Consider the following 23,552-nt stretch of genomic DNA (forward strand, 5'->3'; position numbering starts at 1 on the left):
CCCCCCCCCCCCCCCCCCCCCCCCCCCCCCCCCCCCCCCCCCCCCCCCCCCCCTCTACTTACTGTCGTAACTGATGTTGGATTTGGACAGCCTTCTCGTTCATCCTGGTAACCCCGCCTCCAGAAGGATTCATGGACATACCCCATTTGATACAGCCCAGCCGTTCAAGCACAGAACATGTAAGCCAGCCTAGAGATTCGTTCGACGTACTTGTTGAATATTTCCTCCTTCGAAATCACATGACGGGACGTCTATCAACGAACAAATGCGCAACGGATAGGCAGGTGTATCACCAGTCGCAATCAGGAAGTTGTATAGCTTGACATGGTCAACGTCACACTTTCGTTTCGAGATGGTGTGCATGCCTCGCGGCTTTTGACCGGTGGTTAGCTGCTGAATGGCAGATTTGGCCCCCATGACTGGCTCGACGCTGGTTTCCTTGTCTTCAGAGGCCCCGGCCGAACCAGACTGCCGGATATGGTGCTCTCGCCTTCTCTGTTACATGGGCTGTCTCTTGATCTGTACGGGTCTGCTGGTACAACCCGACGAACTCATGGACAAGTCGACTAGTGTTCTACACGGGTGTCGACCAACCGCGGATTACATTTGTGGAATCGCACGGCTCGGTAGTTTACCTGAACAGGCTCTGACACTGAATCCCCTCTTGCTGTCGTGATGCCCTTCCGCTCCCCAAGTAGACTAGATGGTGGAGAGGAAGCCATCATGTCCCCTGCTTGAGCGACACTCTAGGCAAGCCGCAACTTGTAAACCTTCTATCAAGCAGGATCTCATGGGGGCTACTATATTGGGCTGTTATTGCCGATCCACAGCCCACCTCTGAGGCATCTGCTGCGACATGGCTTCACTATTAAATACAGAGAGGCTCCCCAACCCATTCCCCCTTCAGGAGATTTACCTCTCATGGCCATAGAGTATTCGATGTGACCAAGCCAGACCATCCTTCTTCACCATGGCAAGTACCTGTGGCTCAACATGTCCTACCGAGAATGGTTTCTTTGCAAATGATCTCAACCTTGGAGGCAGTGCAATCCTCCTCGCCGTCTTTGCTTTCTTGACCCCAGTCACCTATTATCTGGGATACCGCTTCCGGACCCCGGGCTTCTCTGCCTTGATGGCAACTGGACTATCTTTCGAGGTCTTCGGCTTTCTAGGAAGAGTTCTCTTGCATGAATCGCGGGACCGCCAAGGTTACTTTGCCCTTACGCTCTTGGGGAGCACCCTAGGACCAGTCTTTATGTCTGGTGCCATGACAAGTATATTGCCACATTTACTGGTCATCTATGGGCAGGGTCATGACAGATGCCAATCTATTCTTACCACATCCTTCCTGTTTGGTCTCTTCATAGTGAGCCTTATACTCGACATCGTGGGCACTGTGTTTGTTGCCTACGGATATGGAGGCGTGAGCGTATGTCTTAGATCCCTTTATTATGCCAAGGCTGTTAGCTGACGAGAGGAAAAGCGTGACAGGAGTGCCGATATAATTGCCGGAGGGTTGGGTGCCCAAGCTCTCTCGTTGTTTGCTATCATGGGCGTGTATGTCTGTTTCACTACAGGCTTGTTCCTGAGTGATGAAGCCCCGGATCCGACACATGCAGACATCTATTATTCTACACGATTTTCCAGATTTCTTCGTTGTAAGCGCTGCTCAACTTGTTCTCCTGGGCAAGATTGAATACCTGTTGACATGGTGTAGGCATGGAGGTAGCATCTCTTCTACTCTTTGCACAGACGATATATCGGATATTCGAGATGATTGGTGGTCTGAGTGGTACGCTGTTCCAGAGCGAGCCCGCTTTCATGATTATGAACGGACTGGTCCCATTCCTCGCCTGTCTCCTCTTGACGGCCGCACACCCTGGTGCCGCTTTTGGGCCATCATGGGGCGCAACATCTTCTCGATACCGAAAGCGCCGGGGCCTACCTCTTCCACCATTACAAACATCATTTAGCCATGCCGTCCATCACCGCTACGATCCGAATATTCGACAGAAATTTTCTCCTTCCACTCAAAGACCGCTTCGAGAGGCCAAACCCCCACCTACGTACGGCTCTTGCGGCTTACCATCATCTCCAAGACCAGTAAACAGACCACCAAGCCCGATGATTTTGTCGCCAATATCGGTCCGAACTGTGAGCGCACAGATGCTAACTGAGCGATCGGAGAGATGGGCAGCACTGACAGACCTGGTAGAGAGTGACATATTATGGTGATTAGGGTCAGCAGAGTATCCAAGTAGTAGACAGCATATACGAGACTGCAGATTGCCCAAGCAAGTAAGCAGCAATAAACATGATACCTTGACAAGAACTTTTCCCGTGTATCGAGACGGAATTGCATTCGTTCAGCCCTGCTTCTCAAGCGCGATCAAAAGAGACTAGGAACCCTGTAAGAGCGCAGAAGAACCTCTGGGATCAATGCGGTAGCCAGGAACCATCAGCCGTCGACGGGCCTCGTTACGCATCAGGACTTGTAGTTCGCTTACCGCAGCTCAAGCTCACTTTCCTGTCGAACTATGGCATTCGAGGGCATTTTGGAGCCGCATCTTTATGGAGACGGAAAGTTGAGATCCATGACGGGTTGTGATTTGTATGAGAGGCTAATGTGCCTCTGAGAAATTGGCGCAGTGGCGATCGATGGTTTGCTTGGCCAGGGGGAGACAGACGCAAGGCTTGAAGAACTGCATCTTGGCATCTACATCAGGCGATAGTTTGGCGTGCCGGTCCGTTTGCCGAATATGGCCTGTCATCGTCTTCGATACGACATTCCTAGCTACTATTGAAGTCCGAAAGGGGTTGGAAGGATGCAATATATGGAAGATTGGTGATCAACACGAGCCCGCTTGGGGCGTCTATTGTGACTGGGATGCATGCAAACGATGTAGAAACGCAACCATCCTCGGTATACAGTCCAATAACTACTCAACATAAGACACACAAATAGAATACCTAATTAACGACTTGAATGTCTCAGATACGACAGCAGTATGACTTAGTATCGTTACAGGTAGCTGGATTAACAGAACGAATTGGGTGTATCCGTCTTAGCCCAGTCCTTCCTGCGCTTCTTAGGCTAAGGGGGAAGGACTGAGAGAATTTGACGCGCAAAGGAAGAGAAGTGGCGACGGAACCTGGCTTGATTTCTCTGAATGACACACCTAGGGGTACCAACGCTCATCTTTGTTGGGTGGTCATGTCGTGAAAAGGCTGCGGACGTGATCCCCCTTCCCATTTATCCGGACTGCTGAGATTTAGATGATAGTGTATCGAGGGAAACAGAAACGGCATGATGCCCCTTGGTGATAGTTGGTGATTTTCATGCATACTCAAAGTATCTAGTAGGTAAGAGTAAGTGGCGATTTTACCCTTGCATTGCGATTTCGGACTGTTTAGAGTAAGAGTGTGCCTGACAAGTGACGATGTATGATCTGTCTTGACGATAGGCATTAAGTTGTTGGACTTCATAGGTGACACTTTCTATTACGTATATGTGTGTATATAAAACCCACTGGAAGAGTAATGGAGTTGTAAGGAGGCAGTTGACGACGACGTTCAACAAGTTAGAGGACCTATGAGTTTGCCAGCCGCAGAGTATGTTACTTGACAAATACTGCCCCTCTTGGAGGGCATATAGGAGATGATAACACGAAGATTGATACTATTAGATTTACAATGAGGAATAAGACGGTAGCATGGTGTTGAAACTCAACAGAAGTGACTGAACTGACGTTTTGCTCAAACTAGCTGTTTATAGAATTCATTTTCCCCGCACCTATTAGATGAGAAAATGCTCCTGGAATACAAACATTGATGGTGTACTATCTCAATCCGATTCTGAAACTTGAACAAGCTCCCAAATGCTTCCACCATGCTGCCGAGCAATAAGTGCTGTAGAACCACTGAGAATCGCCACCTGCTTCAGCTTGTCGCTGCCATATGGCACCATCAATATATATCCTCCCCTTGGATGCCTTATGGGCAGAAAAAGTTCCCTGGAGCCGAAGTCAGATGCCGCCTGTATGATACCATTCTGAAAACTTAGATATATGTTCTGTTTTTTATTGAGGAATCCGAAATAGCCACCGGATTCGACGCAGAGCCAGTGGGTACTTCTGTCGGTACTGCTAGCCTTACATACAGGGATTCCATTACACGGCGTAATTGATTGCTTGGAATCTCTGTGCTGAATAATATACGTATTGCCGGGCCAGGGAGCTGCGTCTGAGGGGTTATCCCGGAGACTGAGATCTCCGATCGCGCTGGAGTCGCCTCTCGGGGTGTATGCCATCGAAGAAGTCGCCTCGGTTGTGTCACTTGAGCAGTAGCTCATTATGAGTGATGTGTAGGAGTCGGTAAAGCTTGTAAGCGGCGGATTGAAGGTGAAAAGACTTTTGACAAGTGGAAGTTGATGCTGCCGGGGGTGTGGCTCTGTGTTTTATTCTGGACGTTTCGAATGCCGGATATCGATTTATAACTGGAATTAAATTGCACAATCGATGTGGCTTTCACATGGATGCTGGCGTGTTAAAGCGGGTTGTAGGCTTCCCAAGACAACCTAAGGGCGAATGCCAGAGTGAATACTGAAGGTGTTGTTGGGAATTGATCTCCGCGTTAATTCACCCAAAGTGCTTCAACCGCTTCTCTGTACGTCTTCGGCCGAGGACTGGAATGGAGAATCTGGTGGGCTCTTTGTTACCGACGCATGCAGCCGAGTCGCACGCTCTATACAAGGTCAGTACGACTACTGTGGGCTGTGAGGAGATGTCCATATTCTATGTAAAAAATTGATGTCATTTGTATTGTAGTTGTTCTTATATTGGTTTCCATCAATCGGTTATGTAGGAAGGCATCTGCCGTCACATATTGACAGACAACTCTTCCCTTGGTAGCTATGAGTCTAGTGCATCGATAATCATGACTGTGGCTTGTCAAGTCTCTAGCATATCATACAGTTTGTTTCACAATTTATCTGTGTTGAAATTTAAACCTCAATAGCCCCTGGGCACTTAACCTTGTTGCTTTTCAACAATCTGACCGTCATCGTTCCTGAATCTTTTACGAAACATCAAAAGCAGCCTTCTTTAACGGCTGCCTTAAGCTATTGACGACTAATGCGAGGTGGCCTTTTCTCTTGCAGCGGGTAAGCGCATACAAGATCGGCGGCATATTGAATTTTAAGACCTCTTAAACTTGTATATTAGTACCCTTCAATGGGCAGCCTGAGCCAGTTACCGATTAAGTTCTACGTAAGGGCTCAAAGACGGCCAATCGGACTCTCCTAGGTTTCGAAAAGAGTCTCGTGGTAGGAAACTGTTCCGACCTCAATTCTTTGAAACTGAACATGATAGTTACCAGAAAGTATACATACTAAGAAATTCTTGAGGAGGGCATGGCAAGCGTCTTTATGCCAAACCATGACCCGGATTTCACGCATATTGTTAAGCCTAACGACATCCTCGGCTAACTCTCGACTTTGGCTGCGAATAGTCAAAAGGAACGCACGACAGCAATACTACATGTAACTGATAGATTTTGCTTTTTGTGGTGGGCCGGCGTCGGAGCCCATATCTTGTTAAGCGTTTATGTATTATATTTTCTGGTGTTTGGTTAGTTCTATAGACATGACTCTACATAAATGGAAGAGAACGTCATTCTTTGTCAGACAGATTCAGAGATGAGGATACCGTTGTCTCCGAGTCGCAGTTGGGGGATGTGATCAATTACGGTACTCTCGACAAGGGTACCTAAGCCCCGCCTCTTCCCCTTTAGCCTAAATCACTACTAAAGCCAATCGCTATATATGTATGTACTGTAGCCCTGCTCTAGCATTCTAGGCAGTAGTGCGGCATTTCCATGGAGCGTACGGAGAACCTCCTGCTGGCCCCCCGAGTGTTTCAGTCCCCTTCTTTCCTACGTTATCCATCCATCCATCATCCATTTCCCTGCTTTTTGCGCCGTCTATTCATCTCTCTACTCAAAAGTAGCCTGCTGCATCTCATTGGAGTGTCTTTGTGGCACTTGTTCACAGTCACGACGACACGACCGACTTGGCCGACCGGCGCCACGCTATACAGGTTCTTCTCGTCGGATGTAAGCCGGCGAAAGACTTGGGTGTCGGCTTCAGGCTATGTTGGAATCGGGTCGTAACGTGACTGGATAGGATCACAAAGACACGCTACGACTGTAGTAGCAGCCTACTTAGTAGTTTGTCCTAACACCACCTCGAATCTCCGCGTACGATATAAGAGCCAAGGCTGCTCTGTGTAAAAGCCTGGGCGGGTGGGCACTGGGCTCTCAAGGTCATCATTCCTTGTGTCTCTATAGTATGAATATTACTCCATAGTGGTATCCGTTATATGTCGATATGTCTGACTCTCTATCCCGCTCATCTGCCTCGGTAGAATCAGTGACTGCAACAAACCCAAATACTCAATACCCAGACGAATTGGATTTTAATATTTCGCGGTCAGATGACAAAAAGAGCGTTTCGGCCCCAGCTAATGCCCTCAATTTGTCGCCAAACTCATCCGCACAGGAATATTATGACTTGGACGTTGGCGATTTGGAACAGGATGACAACGGCGTCTCAAATAAAACTGAAACAGTTAATGCTCCTCTGTCATCAAACTTATCCATACAGGAAGGTTATGACCTGGATGTGAACAATTGGAGATCAGATGACAGAAGCGTTTCAGACGAGAGCGGAGGAGCATCCGAACAGCGATATTATGATTTCCAACCGACATGGACCACCAATGTCAATGTGACGAAAATACCTGCAGATGCCTGCTGGCACTCTGAGCTGAAAATGTCTCGTATGAACTTGGATATACATTGGGACAAGCAGAAAGCATTGTTTAAACTCTACACACGCATATCCCTTAACCAAGCTGCCGGTGAACCAGTTACTAATCGGAAGGCCTATATTCTCATTTATCCAGAACGAATACAGAAGCTTGTTTTTAAAGCGAAACCTACCTATGGAAACTTTCATTCCCCTATATCCTTGACATTCTCCCTTAATAGACCATCAGCTCTCATTCTCCCTGAACCTCAATTCGGCTTTACACAGCAAGCGGAGGGCGTAATTAGTTCTCTTCGCAGTCTCGTCCAGCAATTATCCTTCACTATTGATACAGATTTACCACGGAGCAAACTTTCACCAAGGCTATTGGGGGAAATTTGTACAATGATCACACATCACAAGCTCAGCTCTATTGCGTCACTCTCAAACTGGAGAAATCTATACCAAGGCTCTGGAGAGAAGGCGGTAATGATTGAAGGCGAAAGCTTGCTTGAATCTGTTATTCATGAGGAAGACGCTGCTAGTTTACGGCCCCCAGCTTATGAAGAGAGAGACCCAAGTGTTCCTCTTTCATGTTCTAGTAAGTAAAACATCTCGAGTGTCTGTTTATTCAGACCTATTTAGGTGCTAAGCAGTTACTTTAGCCAAGAGAAAAGCGAGAGAATTAGATGTTCCTCTTGCACAGTCAAGTAAGTCGTAGTTCACATGGGTTTCCCCCCGTGTCGATTCAGTCGTTAATTATTTCTTTTTAGCTAAGAGAAGAAAATCTGAGGACAGCTCTACCATTGGACAAAGTCTCCAGGATGATGCTGCTAATCAAACACTCTTTGGAGATGGTTCGGGCGCGAAGTTCGTTGCTGATGATAAACGCAAGCCAGAAGAGATGCTTTCCGCCTTCTTGTGCACGCTCGATGAGAAGGAATCTACTTTTAAACAAGAGATTAAACGAGAGGTTGAAGAGATGCTATTGACTCATAAACAAGAGGTTCAACGCCAATTGTATGATTTGAAGGACACTTTGACGGATACTTTAACGGAAACAATTGAGGAAAAGATTTCTGAGGAGATGGGGGAAGTACAAGACTTAATACTTGATAAAGTTAGCTCAGCATATATCACTATCCCAGGATTTTCTTAAAGTATAAATGATACAATTTAGAAACCTTCCTTTTTTTGCCACTGGGTTGCAATTTTCTGAGCGACGTTGCTTTATTCTTTAAAAACATTATCATTGGAGCCCAACTTGTTACATGAATGCGTACCAGGACTAGACGACTTTTACTATATTCAAAATCCTTTAATTAATACCCTGGTAAAGATATAAATACCATGGGGAAGCGTCTAATTATTACAACGTTTTATGCAGCGGAATATGTTTAATTCTTGAAGTCGAAAATCTTTCCGGGGTTTAACAACCAATGCGGATCAAGCGCAAGCTTGATATTCCGCATTACCTCTACGGTATCATAACCCAGTTCTCGAAGCAGGAAATCTTTTTTACCCAAGCCAATTCCATGCTCGCCCTAGATTGCCGTATCATATTAGTAGTCTCTCAGAGCTATACAGCGTGGAAACTTACTGTGCATGATCCATCCATTTCCAGAGCACGCTCTACCATGTTATGAACGCACTGCTCAACCCTTTTCTGTTCATCCGCATCATTTCTGTTATGTAGAATGAAGCCATGGAAGTTTCCATCGCCAATATGACCGATAACCCCGGCGAAAACCCCCAGGTCATCAATCTCTTTCTTTGACGTTTCTATGCTTATTAGTATCTTCTACCTTGGCGCCAGAAAAAAGTGCAATAAACTCCGACTCACCGATTATTTCCCTTAAACTTGATATGGGTACTGCAACATCTGTGGTCCATACACTCGAGCCTTCATCGCCCAGGGCAATCATGCTCCACAGGGCTTCCTTGCGTGCCGACCACAGTGTATGAGCCTCATCTTCGTCTTTTGCAAACTCAAATGTTTCTGCAAACGGCTGAATTGTCTCTTTTGTCTGGTTGATGCTGTCCGCAACCTGTCCCTTTGTGCCTGAGAATTTAAAGAAGAGCGTCGGCAATTCTTTCCAAACCCTCGAAGTCCCCCCTGCACGATTTACGACGCTCATTTGCACGTCATCCATAAGCTCCATGCACTGCACTGGAATTCCTCGTCGAATAATCTTCGATGCCGCGGTGGCAGCCTTTCCTATGTCACTGAATGTGACCACTCCAACTCGTGTATTTTCGGGTATGGGGCACAGTTTCAATGTAATCTCAGTCACCATACCCAATGTGCCCTCGGATCCAACGAACAATCCTGTTAGATTATAACCTGCAGACGTCTTTCGTGGGCGGCGGCGTGTCTTGATTATGCGGCCATCTGCAAGGACGACCGTCAGGTTGATGACCCAATCCTTCATAGTACCGTAGTGCATCGCATTTGTCCCGCTGCAATTTGTTCCCACCATGCCTCCAATCTTGGCTGACGGGCCAGGATCAACTGGGAAGAAAAGATTCGTATGCTGAAGTCTCTGGTTGAGTTCTGTCCATTGAATGGACGGCTGAACAACAACATCCATGTCCTTTTCGTGCAACGCAATGACCTGATCCATAGCCAAGAAGTCAATTGTTACTCCGCCGTGGGGAGCCGAAAAATTGGCTTCAAGACTTGATCCGCCAGAATATGGATTCATAGGAAGCCTATACTTGTGGCAAATCTTAGCAATCTCAGAGACGTCTTCAGTAGATCTTGGATATGCGATCGCCATTGGAAGACGTTCGGCGTTGACAGAGGACCACTCTGAATAGCCATGCTGCTGCAAATCACTTTCATCCGTGCTGATCTGATCATCACCGAGTTTTTCTTGAATCTCCCTCACTGCCTAAGAGAAGAAATTTAGTAGCCGTAAGACGAAGAAATGAAGGCAAACGAGTTGGTACCTTTTTGAAATCTTCATTGGATCCGTATGTGGGCTTCTCCGGGGTATTAGATTTGGCAAAGACGCTATATGCACCCACACCAGCTCCGACAATCGCAAAGCAAGCTGCTACTTTGACAAACTTTGAAGAGCCATGATGTGAGCTTGATGAAGATTCCACCTTCTCGCTCTTACCAGAAGGTGAGATGTTTGTCTGATGGATAGCCCTTGATATTGTTTGACTGTAGACTAAACTCCGATGTAAGAAGCTGGCTGGGGCTCTACTCCGAAGGAATAACCTAGAAGAGTTCATGTTCGTTCTCGCTTAGCTTTGATGCTCCTTTCAAGAAACGGCTGCTTGTTGTATCGATCAGGTGGCTTCGTATAAAAATAGATGGCTAATATTCAATTTCTCAATTTGGACAGCTTAAAAGGCGATAGAAATAGGCTTTATCTGGATACCGGAGAAATATTCAATAGGAGGGTTGACAAGAGCTAGACGTCTTGAGGGTAACAAGGCTTACTCCATGCGCGTGGAGAATTTCAGATACATGTAGCCATTTACTACGAAAAGCAGGGTGAAAGGCCTATAATAAGAGCATATTGTTTTCTTTACATATGGACGTCATTACCACGATTCAATTGACTCTTAACCGAGGCTAAGCATCTGCGACTAAACGTGACAACAGCAAGGTTCTCGCTAGGCGCGTTCTCATACCAATCTACCTATGATGGTAGCCGGAGCCGAGAAGAAATCATCAATTACAAGTGGCAACGGACTGCGGAGGTCCGCCGCCGCTTTTCTCAATCCCCCTCACCGTCCCGCCGCCGCTTCCAATAGCCCGTAGCACTAAGAGGTCGTTGAGATGGCCTCTCGGGTGCTGGTCGGTTATGCATGATCTACGGTAGTACAATGTTCAAAGTCCTGGATGTTGAGTTTGCTAACTTGACTTATTCAGACCGAGCAAATGTGATTTATGCTATATCAGTATCGAAAAGACTAGATGTCTCCATCGGTGTCGTCTCAGGCTCAAGCCCTCTTAGCGTAGATTGTAGTCGTGCTGTTCGCTGACATCTTATTGTCGTCTTTGAGCATTGGGTATTTCTACCCAAGAGTAAAATCGCGGATTCAGGCCTTGATCATGCCTTGGTACTATGAAAAAGTTATTCGCCAAATCACATTCGACGTTACTCTAGTAAGAATATATATAATAGATGCGGCAATCAATTGAACAACCTGTATGATGGAGAGGAATGTTTGCTAGTATTAGACTCTGATGTATTTTTATCCGGTGGCTAATAATGAACTCTGCCCCTCTGTAATGCAGAGACGTAAAATAATAGTCTGTATATCACATTTCGACTTACTTGATATAGAACTGCCAATTTTCTTCAAAAGCTACATGTATTCTCAGAAGGCGTACGATTTGCTTTACACTGAGCCATCAAAAGCCTCCGTTTGGGTGAATAATCACTTTGGTGTATCCCCCTTCCCTCCGATCAAATTTTTCGTATGCAACCTCCGCATCACCGAGGTCAATCTCGTGCGAGATGACAAAACTAGGCTTTGCTTTGCCGGCGATAATCATGTCTCGTAGGTACCGGTTATATTTCTTCACATTGCACTGGCCAGTGCTAAGCGACAGGCCCTGAAGCAAGCAGTTAGGATACTGTGTGAAGAGTGCGTACTATGCACTTATAAAGAACTCTTCCTTACCTTCTCAAACAATTTTCCAAAGCTGAGGCTGATGATACCCTTTGCCGAGTTCGAATCAGGCGCGCCAGGGTCGCTATCGGCAGGGAATACCAATAATTAGTCGGCGCATTGAATACAATTGCAAGAATGGATCTCATACCTGGGGACGTAAAGCCCTGGAATTCCGAGCCCGCCACATGCTCGTGTCACTCGAATCATATTCTCAATAATGATGTTTGGTCTTTCTGAGGATCCATTCGGGTCAACAGCTTGGTATCCAACAGCGTCGACTGATCGGTCCACCATCCCTCCATTGTGGGCAATAACCTGGTCAACTGCATCTCCCGCGGTAAAGTCGATGGGAATACAGTTGATGCTTTTGGCGACCGCTAGACGTTCAGGGACTCGGTCTACAACGTAAACATTGGAGGCTCCGCGCAGAGTAGCCGAATAAGCAGCCATCAAACCGACAGGACCGGCACCGAATATGGCGATGCTTTCACCTGGCTGGAATCCGGATATTTCGACGCCGTGCCAGCCTGGATGCAGAACATTAGATAAATAGGTTTGCTGAACGGGAATAATACAATGACATACCGGTGGGAAAGATGTCTGTGTCAACTTGTTAGCATCAATCGCCGTCAAAAGACTGCTAGATTCCTTAGCTACCTGCAAGAAGCACAAAGTCGGCTTCGTGCTCTTTGCCTGGGGGCAGTTTGAGAGCATTAAAGTCTGCGTATGGAATGCGAATGTACTGTGCCTGGCCTTGATAACATCGTCAGAACCTTCATTGCTACGCCCATATAGCATTTCAGAAACACTTACCCCCAGGATAAGGGCCCATGGCGACATAACCTGCGGCAAGTTTAGTAGAAGAAGCCATAATATAATCTTCAACATCCTACCGTATGCGCCACCGGCAAATCCGGGGTTGACTCCAGTGCAAAACGCCGTCTTTCCCTCCTCGCAGTTGCGGCAACGGCCATCAGCGACATTGAATGGCATCACAACACGATCTCCTTTCTTGAGCAATGTGACACCTTTGCCTAGCTCTTCGACGATTCCCATGTTTTCGTGACCTTTTCGCTTTAGCTTCCATCGTTTTATTTTTCCTCATCCACGCCGCAATATAATGTCTTCCTACCAAATGTAATCCCTGGCTCAGCAGACGTCCGACCTTCGTACATGCTATGAAATTATGAGCTTGTCTCTTTCTTTGGGCATTATAGACTCCCTCCATGTACTCACTGGAGATCCGAGCCACAGATTGCTGCCTGGAAGTTATTAAGCACATTGATGATGCGGGGTGGTTTGGTGTGAATTGATCACTAACAGTGGTAACCTTGACAATAATATCGTCGGGGTGTTCTAGTCTGGGTTTCTCAACATCTTCCACCTTGACCGTGTAGGGTCCGACATAGTTCAATGCTTTCATTGTAGACATGGTGATTGATGTCGTTGTACGTAATCCGAGTTAGTGATTGGCTTATATTCCGAAACTGTGAACCCACGGAACTCAAGTATTGTATGTCGGCCGTTGGCTATTAAACGCACTCTTCATCACTTTTATGAAAAGAAAATGATTTGGACGGTATATCTTACAGCCGTGTCATTCTTATTGCCCCGCACCCCCAACTTCTCATACATGTCACCTGCCTTCCCCCCGCATCACGGCAGTGAAGAACGATGAGGGGAAGTCTCACGCTGATGACGAGGGAATGAGCGTAGATTGTTCGAGAACGGTTGCTTATGGTGAGGGGTTCTTGAAAGCTGATGGTAATGAATATTACAGGGATATATAAGTGGAGGCGGGGTGCAGGAGTAGGGTCCAGGAAGAAAGACCGGATCACCTCTGAGTATCTCTGGAGAAAGATCCCTCTCTTAAACAAGTGATTAGACTTACAGATTATGGAGTAAGACGGATATCAGCCTCAAAAGATAGCTATTGAATGACTCTACTACTGCTGTTATTAGATCTGACGAGATCTATATGACAAATAACGTGTCTTACAGTCTATTAAGTCACCGAATTTATGTATTGCTACTTAGTTAGTCCATCAAGCATGAAATAATGCTTAAGGTGATTTCGGTCAAAGCTGAATATTTCATCATTGTATCACGACAACCATGAACCGCGATCTGGCCCCGCAAATGTAATATTGGGCTCCAGCTTTGTTCCAGCAGATCAGCATATGTTTTCAAGCTCGCACTGACGACATCCACGATTTCCCACGATGTATTACCATTAAAGATTTTAGCCCAAACCCGGATGATGGAGATGCTCAAACGCCTTCCAGTGTCAAGATCCTGTATCGAATTCAGCCGATTTTCCATGGGAACTCTCATACCAGGTTCAGTTTCGTCCAATGATCGTGTGATCCACAAAATAGCATTCTTTCATGCTGAGACGGCTCTGTCGGTCCAGGAAGAGCCACCTTGTCAGCAGATGGGCATACTCTACAGCGGCCAAACAGTGTTGTACACTCCAATAAAATGAATGAGTCCTCGCCACAAAGTCAATACCGAGCTGTACGGGAATGGATAGGGCGTGAACCGCGTGGAGAAGTGCGGTAATGAGCCCCGGGCCTCGTACAATAGTTTGTGGTGCATTAACCAGCGCTCGGGCAATTGCTGAAGGATCTCTTGTCATAAGAGCGCAATGGGGTCCCAGATCAATTTGTATGCGCACGTAAATCTGACCGAGCAAAGCGGCCGAAGTGAATGCGATTGGACCAGCTGGGTTACGCGGGTCGGTACTCGACTCTGGGGTGTCTTTCCAGCGAGACTTCCAGGTGCGAAGGACTGCATCTAATCCTGTTATACCGCATGCCTGAAGATCGCGATCTAATGGAAATAGACACAGTTGACGGGCGAAGTAAAGCTGCTGGAATAAGGCATGTAAAAGAATATGGTTTCCAAGAGCAGTCGATGGTGTCTCGTCAGTAGCAGAAACGTCTCCCTTGCTAAAAAGGGAAGCAAATGACTTTTGGAAAGCGATATTGGATTTCCTCCCCACCGATTCGTATGCTGAACGCCATCCATTCGCATTTTGTGCCGACCAGAGGGAAGAAGAGCAAGGCATATCAAGCCCAAGATCAGCGTTTAAGAGTAATGGAGGCGTGTTGTACATTAGGCAGTGGAGGTTCAGAGAACAGTAGGCAATAAATTTGGTGCGCCGATTAAGCTCTCTGCTGACCCATGTATGCCAGTTCACGTCATTTGAATCATCCATGAAGTCAAAACTCTGAGTTGGTTCGTCGAGGCCGTGCGCGCGAACCAAAGACGCGAGGATATTATCCAAGAATCCAAGTTCTTGGGCTATTTTCCCGTTGTTTCCCCAAGTTGCATAAATAATAAGCAACAGAAGAGTCTGCATTATCTCTATTGTCTCGTCAAAATTATCCTCAGCGGCAGCGCTGGCTGGAAAGCTTGACAAGAAAGTAGCCGTAGGAGAGTTACACTGTGCTGAATCTGTCGTATAGCCAGCCTGTATTCAGATGCCTTTTTGTTTCATGGTCTCCGAAACAATGGCTCGTGCTGCATAAAACAGTTGCACGCCTTGACTGGTCTCGAAACGGTATTGAGAGCCACAGGCAGCAATCGCCAGAACAAGAGCCGGGTTACAACTTTCTATGTGTAACGTCGGAGAATGTATGAACGGAAGATGCTCATTCAAACCATCAATGAAACCATGAAGGAACCGAGATAAGGCATATTTAGACGGAGATGTGAACCCCTTGGGTAAAACTCGGTGAAAGCCGTCAATAGTGTTCAAAAAGGAACGATACTGGGACTCGCTTATGTTGTGTATTGAGTGAAATTTGACTGTGTTTGCTGAACTCTGAAGCCGGTTTTCGACCTCACCTCCATCAAGCTGCAGAGACGGTAAGCGAGATCCAAAGTTGGAGAATAGCGCTTCCTCAGTAGTATGGCTTTGAAGAGAGTGGTCTTCTGAATCGAATTCGTTCGGCATTGCATCCTTTAACCCTGCTTGGGGAGCGACTACAGAATCGGTTGGGAAAATCCATTGTTCCATAGACGGAAGTCCCTCAGATTCCCATTGTTCAGACAGCCCAATACTTTCCAAGAAAGTGGCGAAATTTTGCATTAGGTCACCCTCTTGGATCATCAATGGGAGAGATGCGGGCTCCTAGATAGAATACTATTCAGCACATGCTGCATGAGATTGTGGAGGTGAACTCTTTCAGAATAAGAGCATCTGCAATAGAGTCTAGCTGTTTTACATTTACACTTGCATTCAGAGTTTCTTCTCGCGCGCTGTTGGGCGTCGCGTAGGTCCCATTCATCCAGGTGGCCAAGGGCTGATCACCAGCAGAAGTTCTTGTATTCTCATCTGGGATCAGGGCATTTTCTGATGAGATATGTCTCGGGTCGCCTCCAGTCCCGTACTGCCCCTGTTCTTGAAGAGACTGTGTTGTGTGCACAAGTCGCTTATGACGAATCACCAGATCACTGTCAAATAATGATTAGTACTAGGTTAAATACAAGGTGTTGATAAGTAAACCAACTTTCTACCAAAGGATCTTGAGCATATTTCACAAGAAAATGGCCTACGGCTTCTGATGTGTCGCTGCAAGTGCTCGAGACGTGAGAAGGACCGCTGACAATATGGACACAAAGGTGGCCTGGAACGCCCCTGTTTGTTTCTGGTCGAGCTTTTCTGTGACCGCGTGGTAGCCGAAGCTTCCATGGCGCAATAGTCGCGACACTCGGCCAACTGATGGACGGATTTGACAATGATGGGGAGCGCAAACGTTGAGTTAGCAAAATCTGGGGGGGTAGTGGAACTATTTATATAGGGCAGTTAAATGTAAAAAGTGGACCAGAACTATGGACTTATCAGTTCCTTTTGTTTTGCCCCATCTATCACACGAAGGCTGAAGAAGCATAAAAGTAATATCTTTGCGTAATTGTGTATAATAGTTACTATTAGATATGCGGAGTTTACAACGTTTTCTAGCTCTGTCGTAATAGGTATAGAGGCTACATGTATTATCGGAAGGGTATAACACGGACAGGCAGACGTCATTTAACGGATTCAACGAAGCATATCGGTATGCCTTCTAAAGCACAAAAACATTTATCACACATCGTATGACAAGGTGTTCTGAAAGGCAAGGGAAATTTGCAAGTTCATACTTCACTATGCTATTCTAATTATTGCACTGGGTCCAGGTTCATGGGGTGTCTCTGCTGCCCTGCCTACTTTCGTCCTTTCACCACACTATGAAATCGTTGCACTCTGCAATTCGTCTGTCGAGGCTGCAGAGAAGTCTATCAAGCACCACAAGTTAGCACCCTCCACTAAAGCATACGTATGGCCGCTTGCGGTTAATTCTGTGCAGGCCGAGGAGATGGTCAAGCTGGCTGAGAAGGAGAACGTGAAGACTGCTGTTGGTCTGCAACTTCGAGCTGACCCGATCATTAAGAAGGTCAAACAGTTCATCGAAGCCGGAGTTATTGGCCGAGTGACGAGTACCATAGCCTTGGGTTGTTTCAACTTTGCCCCGATCGATAGCTGGATGGCAAAGGCAGACTTTTACCTGGACTTTGATGGCGGCGCTAATGAGTATCATATTGCGTTTGCTCACTGTGAGTCGGCGATTCAACTGATAATTCGCGGCTTTAGAGCTGATAGGCGGCAAGTCATGGATGCTTTCACCTATGTTCTAGGCGATTTTGCCAATCTCCAGTCTCTCTTGGATATTCAGCACCCCACTGTCAAAACTATCGACTCGAGTTCTGGCACTATTGTTAATCCCGCACGTAAAAAGACCACCTCGGATCACTTCTTCGTCCAAGGCAAGCTCGAAACTGGCGCCATTGCCAACGTCGCCTTTCGAAAGGTGGATAAGACCGTAGACGGGAAGGGTCTCAAGTGGCTTATCTCTGGTACCAAATGGGAGGTTGAATTATCCTTGGACGGACCTATGCTGCAAATAGATCTGGAGAAAAAGCATCTTCGGATAGTCATTGGACGCGAGGGAGAGGCACAAGATATAGATTACGATGACCTAGATGAACCTAAATATACTGGAGATGTAGCACCACCGGGCACCAATACCGCTAGGCTTTTCGAGGGCTTTGCAAACAAGACAACAGCGGTTGCTAATTTTGAAGAAGCATTGAAGGTTCATAGACTTCTATATAGGATTGCGGAGGCGTCTGGCTTTTCTGTCAAGAGCTAGACTGTGGTATAGGTCACCGTCAATCCAGGTATTAACATCCTATCTCTACTCAATGCAGACTCCGGCTCCAGCTCTTCAGCTCAACATTTGTAATTAACTTGTTATAGCAATGTTTCATCCTCTCCCAATACTAGCTGTCAGTGAAGCTAGGGCTAACGCTAAATATAACAATAGCAAGAGGCTCAGGGTATGGTAATCTTCATCATAGATATACTACTAAAAACTGGTAAAATGTTACAGACCAAGAAGAGTAATAAGGAAATTGATACATAATAAAAGTAGAATGTAAAATATATTCTATGTAAATATCAGGCGATTGATCGTACCGCGAGGTCGACACATGATATATGTGAGGAATATTCGACCCCCATTGCTTATATTTGTCAAGACATCTGGTGTTACATTCTCATCAATCATGCTATATTTTTATCAGCCATGAGTCGTTCCTTTAAGGTCAAGCACTCGCTGTTTTCTCATTAGCTACTATGTGGTTTATATGTAGTTTCCCCGCTCGTGCTGTTTCACAGGCTGTGAGATGTTGGGTTGCCGCAGCCCTGCATATTGTTGGAGCCTGATTCGAAAATTGGGCCCAGCTTGTCCCCTCTCCAAATTGCATTGGTCGGCTACGAGAATGACAACACGTGTTTCACTTCAATGGTAAACGTACATCACTAATCTCGATTCATATATCCGCGCTTGGTACTTACACCACGTTCGCTCCAAGCTCATTCCATTAACAGGCATGGCTACTAGTACCAGGAATGGTACAGAGCATGCTTCAAACCTAACTCAACTATGGCGGAATGCAGTTGCAGATTACGAGAAAAAGACCAGGAAGAGTCTTCAAGGGACACAACCTACTAATAATATACAGTTAATGATGAAGGATATGGAAAATGGATTTCAAGAATTCCGACACGATAGATCGAAACTAGATAGAGTGCGAAATGTATTCAAGGACAATCTGAGTCTAATTCAGAAGGTGGCTAATACTGTCGAAGAGGCTGGAAGTGTCACGTCGGTATGGTTTGGACATAGGGCATTTCCTATCTAATCCGAAAGAAGCTGACCTTCTCCAGACTTTTTCTTCTACAATGCCAGCCAACATGGTTTCCACGGCTTTTGGACAGGTTATGCAGGTACAACGCCCAACATGAAAACAATCATCTAAACATCTCGTTAACTTTCTTAGTCTTTTACCTCAATGTCTGCCGATTATGATAAGATTATAAGGTTTTTCGATTTTACTTATCGATTTCTCGACAAACTCTCAATGATTGAAGATAGAATCCCGCAGCAAAAATCGCTACAGTTCTGTGTCGCTCGTGTCTTCTCTGGCATGCTGACTATATGCTCCATTGCCCAGGAATATACAGAGAAGAAAAGGCTCAGTAAATGGTTCCCCTGGTGACGCTTTCTTGTGTAGAGAGCTTGATGGCTGACCACGCTTCATCTAGAAAAATGGTTCAGTAATCTGATCGATGGATCTGACAGAAATCTCTCGGCGGCAGTTAGAGACATGGAAGATGCTGTGAATGAGCTGAACCAGACAGTCGGTCTCGCAACTTTTCAGAGCGCGAAGATGTTGAGTGATTCTATCCAACACATGAATGAAAGCATCGACGAGCGGATGAGGGCCATCAAGCTAGACACAGAAACTATCATCGAACAAAACGCGGAGCTGAAATCAAAACAAGACGCCATGATAGAAATGCAACGAGGTTTGCTGGAAAAATTGAATGAACAGTCTCAATTATTCAGCACCACGGTTCAAAGTTTCGGATATGTCCATATGGGAGCCAATTTTGGGAGGACTTTTCGAGTTAGTTTGCTGAAATTCGACGTGGTGCGCCTCAGATTGGCGCGTTGGGGCCATTCTGCAGGACTGGTAAGCTCAGACGGCTTGGAATCATTCCAGGCTACAAAATTAGCCTTCAAAAATAGAGAGCAGGTTCACAGTCTTCTAGATCAGATTTTAGAATTGTTTGCAGATGCTAAAGTGGCTTCAAAAAAGTTTGAGAAACGCAATGGAATTTCCGCTACGCCAGCTCTGGATCCAGCTGAAGAGCTAGACAGCGTCTCGGCGTTACTTCACCAGAAGATGCAAGATCTCGTTGAGAAGCGGCAGGGCAAGCTGGAGTTGGAGCAGAGTGAATGGACTCTTCACGAGGAAAAAAAATTCTCGCGGCTGATTGAGGATATCAGCGAGCTGGTGGACGATCTGATTGACCTCTTTCCGGGAATCCAAGAGGAACAACGCAGGCTATGCGAGGAAGAAGTGTCTGAGATGAATATGAACAAAGGCATGCTTTTGCTATTAAGAGATATTGCGGCTGGCCAGGACGAATTACTGAGCGACACGGCTGCCAAAGCCATCAAGCCTACCACCACCTATACCAACAGTGTGGTATTCTCAGGTAGCCACAACAGTGGCTTACAGATAGGGAACAATTCGGGCAGTATTAGCGGTATCAATTTTAACCGCTGGTAATTACGCCCGCTTGAAGGAGTAAAACTGATCTTTTGGATGATTCAAATTTCTGCAAACTATTCACCATATTGGTAGTGACTGAGTTTGAGATCATGATGGAGATAAAATTAATTGACGAGGTCAGAGATCATGTACTGTAATGTCGAGTCTCCTCTGCTTTCCTCATCAATAAACGATCAGCTATGGGGGGTGTGACATCAGGAGACAAGAACACTCTCAAAGCGTGTGATGTCTGTCTAACTTCTACCATTATCCAAGGAGATTCCTATTGAAGTACCTATCCAAAAAGCGGCAAGTCGCTGAAGTTAGGCTGAATATCCCAGAAAGAAGCTCCCACCGAGTATGTACAAGCCGCCAGAAGTGGTCTCAATATTCATGCAAGGAGCACCGGCTGCATATTGCGCCTTTACCCAACTCAATACTAGTTGTCATACTAACATCCGCACGGGTAACTTCCGTATTTAGCTTCGATTTTGCATCGCCTAAAATTGCCTTTCTTGTGGAGGAGAATGGAACGGGATTTGTCTAGCTTCGTCCCTTGGTCTTGATACGGAGTAGAGCATCCTAGCCCGGCATGAAATACACTCTCCTCCACAAGAAAGGAGGCATTCCGCTATTTGGACACTTAGGCATACAGAGTATGACTCGGTAATAAGGCACATCGTAGTCCATTCATATTCACTCCGATTTTTATACCCCACATCTAGCCTCGTCTCTTGGCATGCAAGGGATATGTAGAACAGTGACATCGAAGGAGCTCTTGTACTTGCCAATACGAGCTTCAACGCTGCGGTTCTACTTCCACTGCCAACCTTGCCTCTCGCCGCGCGGGGAACTTATTAGATTTGGTAACTGCATGCAACTGTCGTGTTTATGCACTTGAGAGTCGAAAACGTGGTCCCTTTGGCAGTCCAATTTTGGCACACATGCGACGCACCCGAAAGAGGAGAGTTTATCACGCAACACTGAGACCTAAAGCAATAAAACGATTCAAGTGATGGCCTTGTGTGGTGGCTCTGCATGTTTTCAATCTACTCGGTACATTATTTACTTCAAAGTGCAAGAAATGGAGAATTATTCTACAAATGGATACCCAACTGGTACCAGCCAACATCCGAAAAGACTGTTAACCTAGACGTATGTAACCCGAAGACTGGTATTCGGTAAACCAGCTGCGACTTTTCTTATGTACGGGCAAATAAATATTAGCAGAAAAACAAACGGAATTACGTGCGAGGACCTATATTTTGGAATTTAGATGTATAAGTAGGCGATGAATCGATATGTATCTTGTAGGTTTGTGATAACCTAGCTTTAGAAAAACTTCGGCCTCTCACTCCAGGCCGCAGCCTCGTTCGCCTTTAAGGTCAAGAAATCGTACCATTGAAGGTGAGCCCCGAAATAGAAGAAGTATTCTGCCCAACTTGCATTCCAGTACTCTTCGACCCAGCAAAAGTCGCATGGGACACATATTCTGACCCAGCAAGGCGAGTCTCTGACTCTTGGACATCTTCCGACCAAGAGGTAATAGTCCGCACCACCTGCTTAAAGTCACGACTCTTTTCGTTTTCGTACTGACTCAATTGTAGCTGGTCGCGATCCAGCACCCGTGACCGTGAGTTTTGCGACCATTGAGCCAACGCCTCGCTGACCGCGTTCCCTCTGCCAGCACGGAAACTCGCCATCTCGAACTTGGCCTGACTAGTCTTTTGAAGATCGACAAAGTTCTGGCAAATCAGCTTTAGAGGCTGTAATTGTTCATTGAAGGCTGGACTTTCCGGGCTTCTAGCATATTCGAAATATTTCTTGGCATCCTCTTCTAACCCTTCTTTGAAGTGCGGTGTACCTAATAATAAAATGCCGCGAATACAAGGAACAAGCCCTTTTTCTCTTTGGTCATGACTAGTAGATGCTCTCACGATGGCCTAGATAAGTAGGTTAGCGGATGTATCAAAAGCTGAATTATAATTCAGTCAGATACGTACGTCCTCCAAAATCACCCCGCCTAGACAATGCGCAACAAAAATTATAGGTCGAGTTTGCTGTCTCTTTTGTCAATATGATAATATGATCGTTTATGGAATATGTACCTACAGTCCCCTTTCGGAGATCCACTAAGTCGGAGAGCAACCGGTCGGAAATGACTGGAATCTGAGTTCCCTCTTCGAAAATAGGACTAATCTTCTCCGAATATTCAAAGGATAGGATACGGGCTTCTGGGACTTTTGATGCGAGGAGTCTGTCAGGCCAGAAAACACGTCCGTCGGATGTCCAAGCTTCTTTGACAATTAGGCCATGGACAAACACGATGCTGAAGCGTTCAAGCTTAGTGTATGTAGTTATAAATGTGACATAGAAGATGAGAGACCTGTCTTACTCAATTTTGGCCTCTCCAGGGTTTTGAATGATCCTAGTGTCCTCGGTATCGTCGTCTTGAATGGGCTCGGTAGCATTTTTCTGAGCAATGAAGGACTGGGTAGTGTCCTTCTGAGCGATTATGGACTGGGCGGCGTCCTTTTGAGCGATGTAGGGATTGTTAGACATTTTTGCAGCTTAAATGAAGTTGAGACAGCTAAAGGTCAATAATCAAGTGCTGTTGTAGAGTAAAAAGCGTACAGAGAAAGATGATATAGAGAGTGGCTGGTAGAAAAGTGCGAGATCTAGGTATATAAAAGAATTGCGATACGATGAAAAACAGTTCTGATAAGTGCCCGTCGGTATACTTACATGTATTCGTTGTACGACTATGACATTATTCCGCTTCTTTGGTTGCACTACTGAGTTAACATCCCTAGGAACAATGTGTCCGAGCCTGATACGGTGGTCATGCGGGGTTCACCAACAACAAAAAAAGGCATTCATTGCGAGATACACGAAGGATCAGTTGCTGTGATTATGCCTGTACGGATGTGGTCTAACCAGGATGTGTGCGGCTGAGGATCCCTTGCAAAATCTAGTTGCCATTGCTCGCCTCTTGCTCGCCTCTACCCAATCCTGTACAAACTGATGTCCAGGGCCAGGAACCCCATGCATAGACATCTAGGCTACCGTGCCTTGCGACATATCTATCCAATAGATGTCTAGTTCGGTGATCAATCGGTATCCAGGCCTACATTCATACAGTAGAGTCGGCCTATTGGGTGCTGTTCTCGACGTTGAGCTGTTCGCCCCCCACGCACGGCTGAGACAACCCCACGCACACTTGTCTCAGCAGGCCTCACGATATCTATTTCTGGACGACGTTCAGCTCGGTGATCCGTTGGTAGGTAGGCAACCGCGATGTAATGGGATCACTTCGCCATTGGCCGTCCACAATACTAGACCACTCGCTACGCGTGTTGTTTAGTGTACGTGTATTTTTTTATGTTCTGTTAATATCTGAAGCCTGGGATGTAACACCATTGATATCCTGAATAAACTG

General features: G+C 46.1%; 6 protein-coding genes across 6 annotated transcripts; 3 read left to right on the top strand and 3 right to left on the bottom strand.

The window, feature by feature from the left end:
* Positions 1 to 970: 970 nt before the first annotated feature.
* On the top strand, positions 971 to 1,973 carry Triagg1_8600 (uncharacterized protein; the record flags this gene model as incomplete). Its single annotated transcript, XM_062903465.1, has 3 exons — positions 971 to 1,429; positions 1,484 to 1,557; positions 1,718 to 1,973. 3 exons carry the CDS (start codon positions 971 to 973, stop codon positions 1,971 to 1,973), a joined length of 789 nt encoding a protein of 262 aa, XP_062752410.1.
* A 6,229-nt stretch (positions 1,974 to 8,202) lies between these two features.
* Positions 8,203 to 10,048, bottom strand: Triagg1_8601 (CAZyme family AA4; the record flags this gene model as incomplete). The annotated part of the gene is made up of 4 exons (XM_062903466.1): positions 8,203 to 8,349; positions 8,406 to 8,587; positions 8,649 to 9,699; positions 9,758 to 10,048. 4 exons carry the CDS (start codon positions 10,046 to 10,048, stop codon positions 8,203 to 8,205), a joined length of 1,671 nt encoding a protein of 556 aa, XP_062752411.1.
* Positions 10,049 to 11,180: 1,132 nt separating this feature from the next.
* Positions 11,181 to 12,875, bottom strand: Triagg1_8602 (uncharacterized protein; the record flags this gene model as incomplete). The annotated part of the gene is made up of 10 exons (XM_062903467.1): positions 11,181 to 11,384; positions 11,453 to 11,525; positions 11,592 to 11,970; positions 12,029 to 12,043; positions 12,101 to 12,196; positions 12,257 to 12,286; positions 12,337 to 12,510; positions 12,576 to 12,619; positions 12,680 to 12,705; positions 12,765 to 12,875. 10 exons carry the CDS (start codon positions 12,873 to 12,875, stop codon positions 11,181 to 11,183), a joined length of 1,152 nt encoding a protein of 383 aa, XP_062752412.1.
* A 3,564-nt stretch (positions 12,876 to 16,439) lies between these two features.
* Triagg1_8603 (uncharacterized protein) lies at positions 16,440 to 17,640 on the top strand (the record flags this gene model as incomplete). The annotated part of the gene is made up of 2 exons (XM_062903468.1): positions 16,440 to 16,506; positions 16,628 to 17,640. 2 exons carry the CDS (start codon positions 16,440 to 16,442, stop codon positions 17,638 to 17,640), a joined length of 1,080 nt encoding a protein of 359 aa, XP_062752413.1.
* A 1,519-nt stretch (positions 17,641 to 19,159) lies between these two features.
* Triagg1_8604 (uncharacterized protein) lies at positions 19,160 to 20,131 on the top strand (the record flags this gene model as incomplete). The annotated part of the gene is made up of 1 exon (XM_062903469.1): positions 19,160 to 20,131. The coding sequence occupies one exon, from the start codon at positions 19,160 to 19,162 to the stop codon at positions 20,129 to 20,131; it is 972 nt and encodes a 323-aa protein (XP_062752414.1).
* A 1,367-nt stretch (positions 20,132 to 21,498) lies between these two features.
* Triagg1_8605 (uncharacterized protein) lies at positions 21,499 to 22,675 on the bottom strand (the record flags this gene model as incomplete). Its single annotated transcript, XM_062903470.1, has 4 exons — positions 21,499 to 22,056; positions 22,117 to 22,136; positions 22,222 to 22,442; positions 22,509 to 22,675. 4 exons carry the CDS (start codon positions 22,673 to 22,675, stop codon positions 21,499 to 21,501), a joined length of 966 nt encoding a protein of 321 aa, XP_062752415.1.
* Positions 22,676 to 23,552: the final 877 nt, after the last annotated feature.

This window comes from Trichoderma aggressivum (assembly GCF_033847375.1).
Source record: "Trichoderma aggressivum f. europaeum strain CBS 100526 chromosome Unknown scaffold_043, whole genome shotgun sequence".
Taxonomy (NCBI): Eukaryota; Fungi; Ascomycota; class Sordariomycetes; order Hypocreales; family Hypocreaceae; genus Trichoderma; species Trichoderma aggressivum.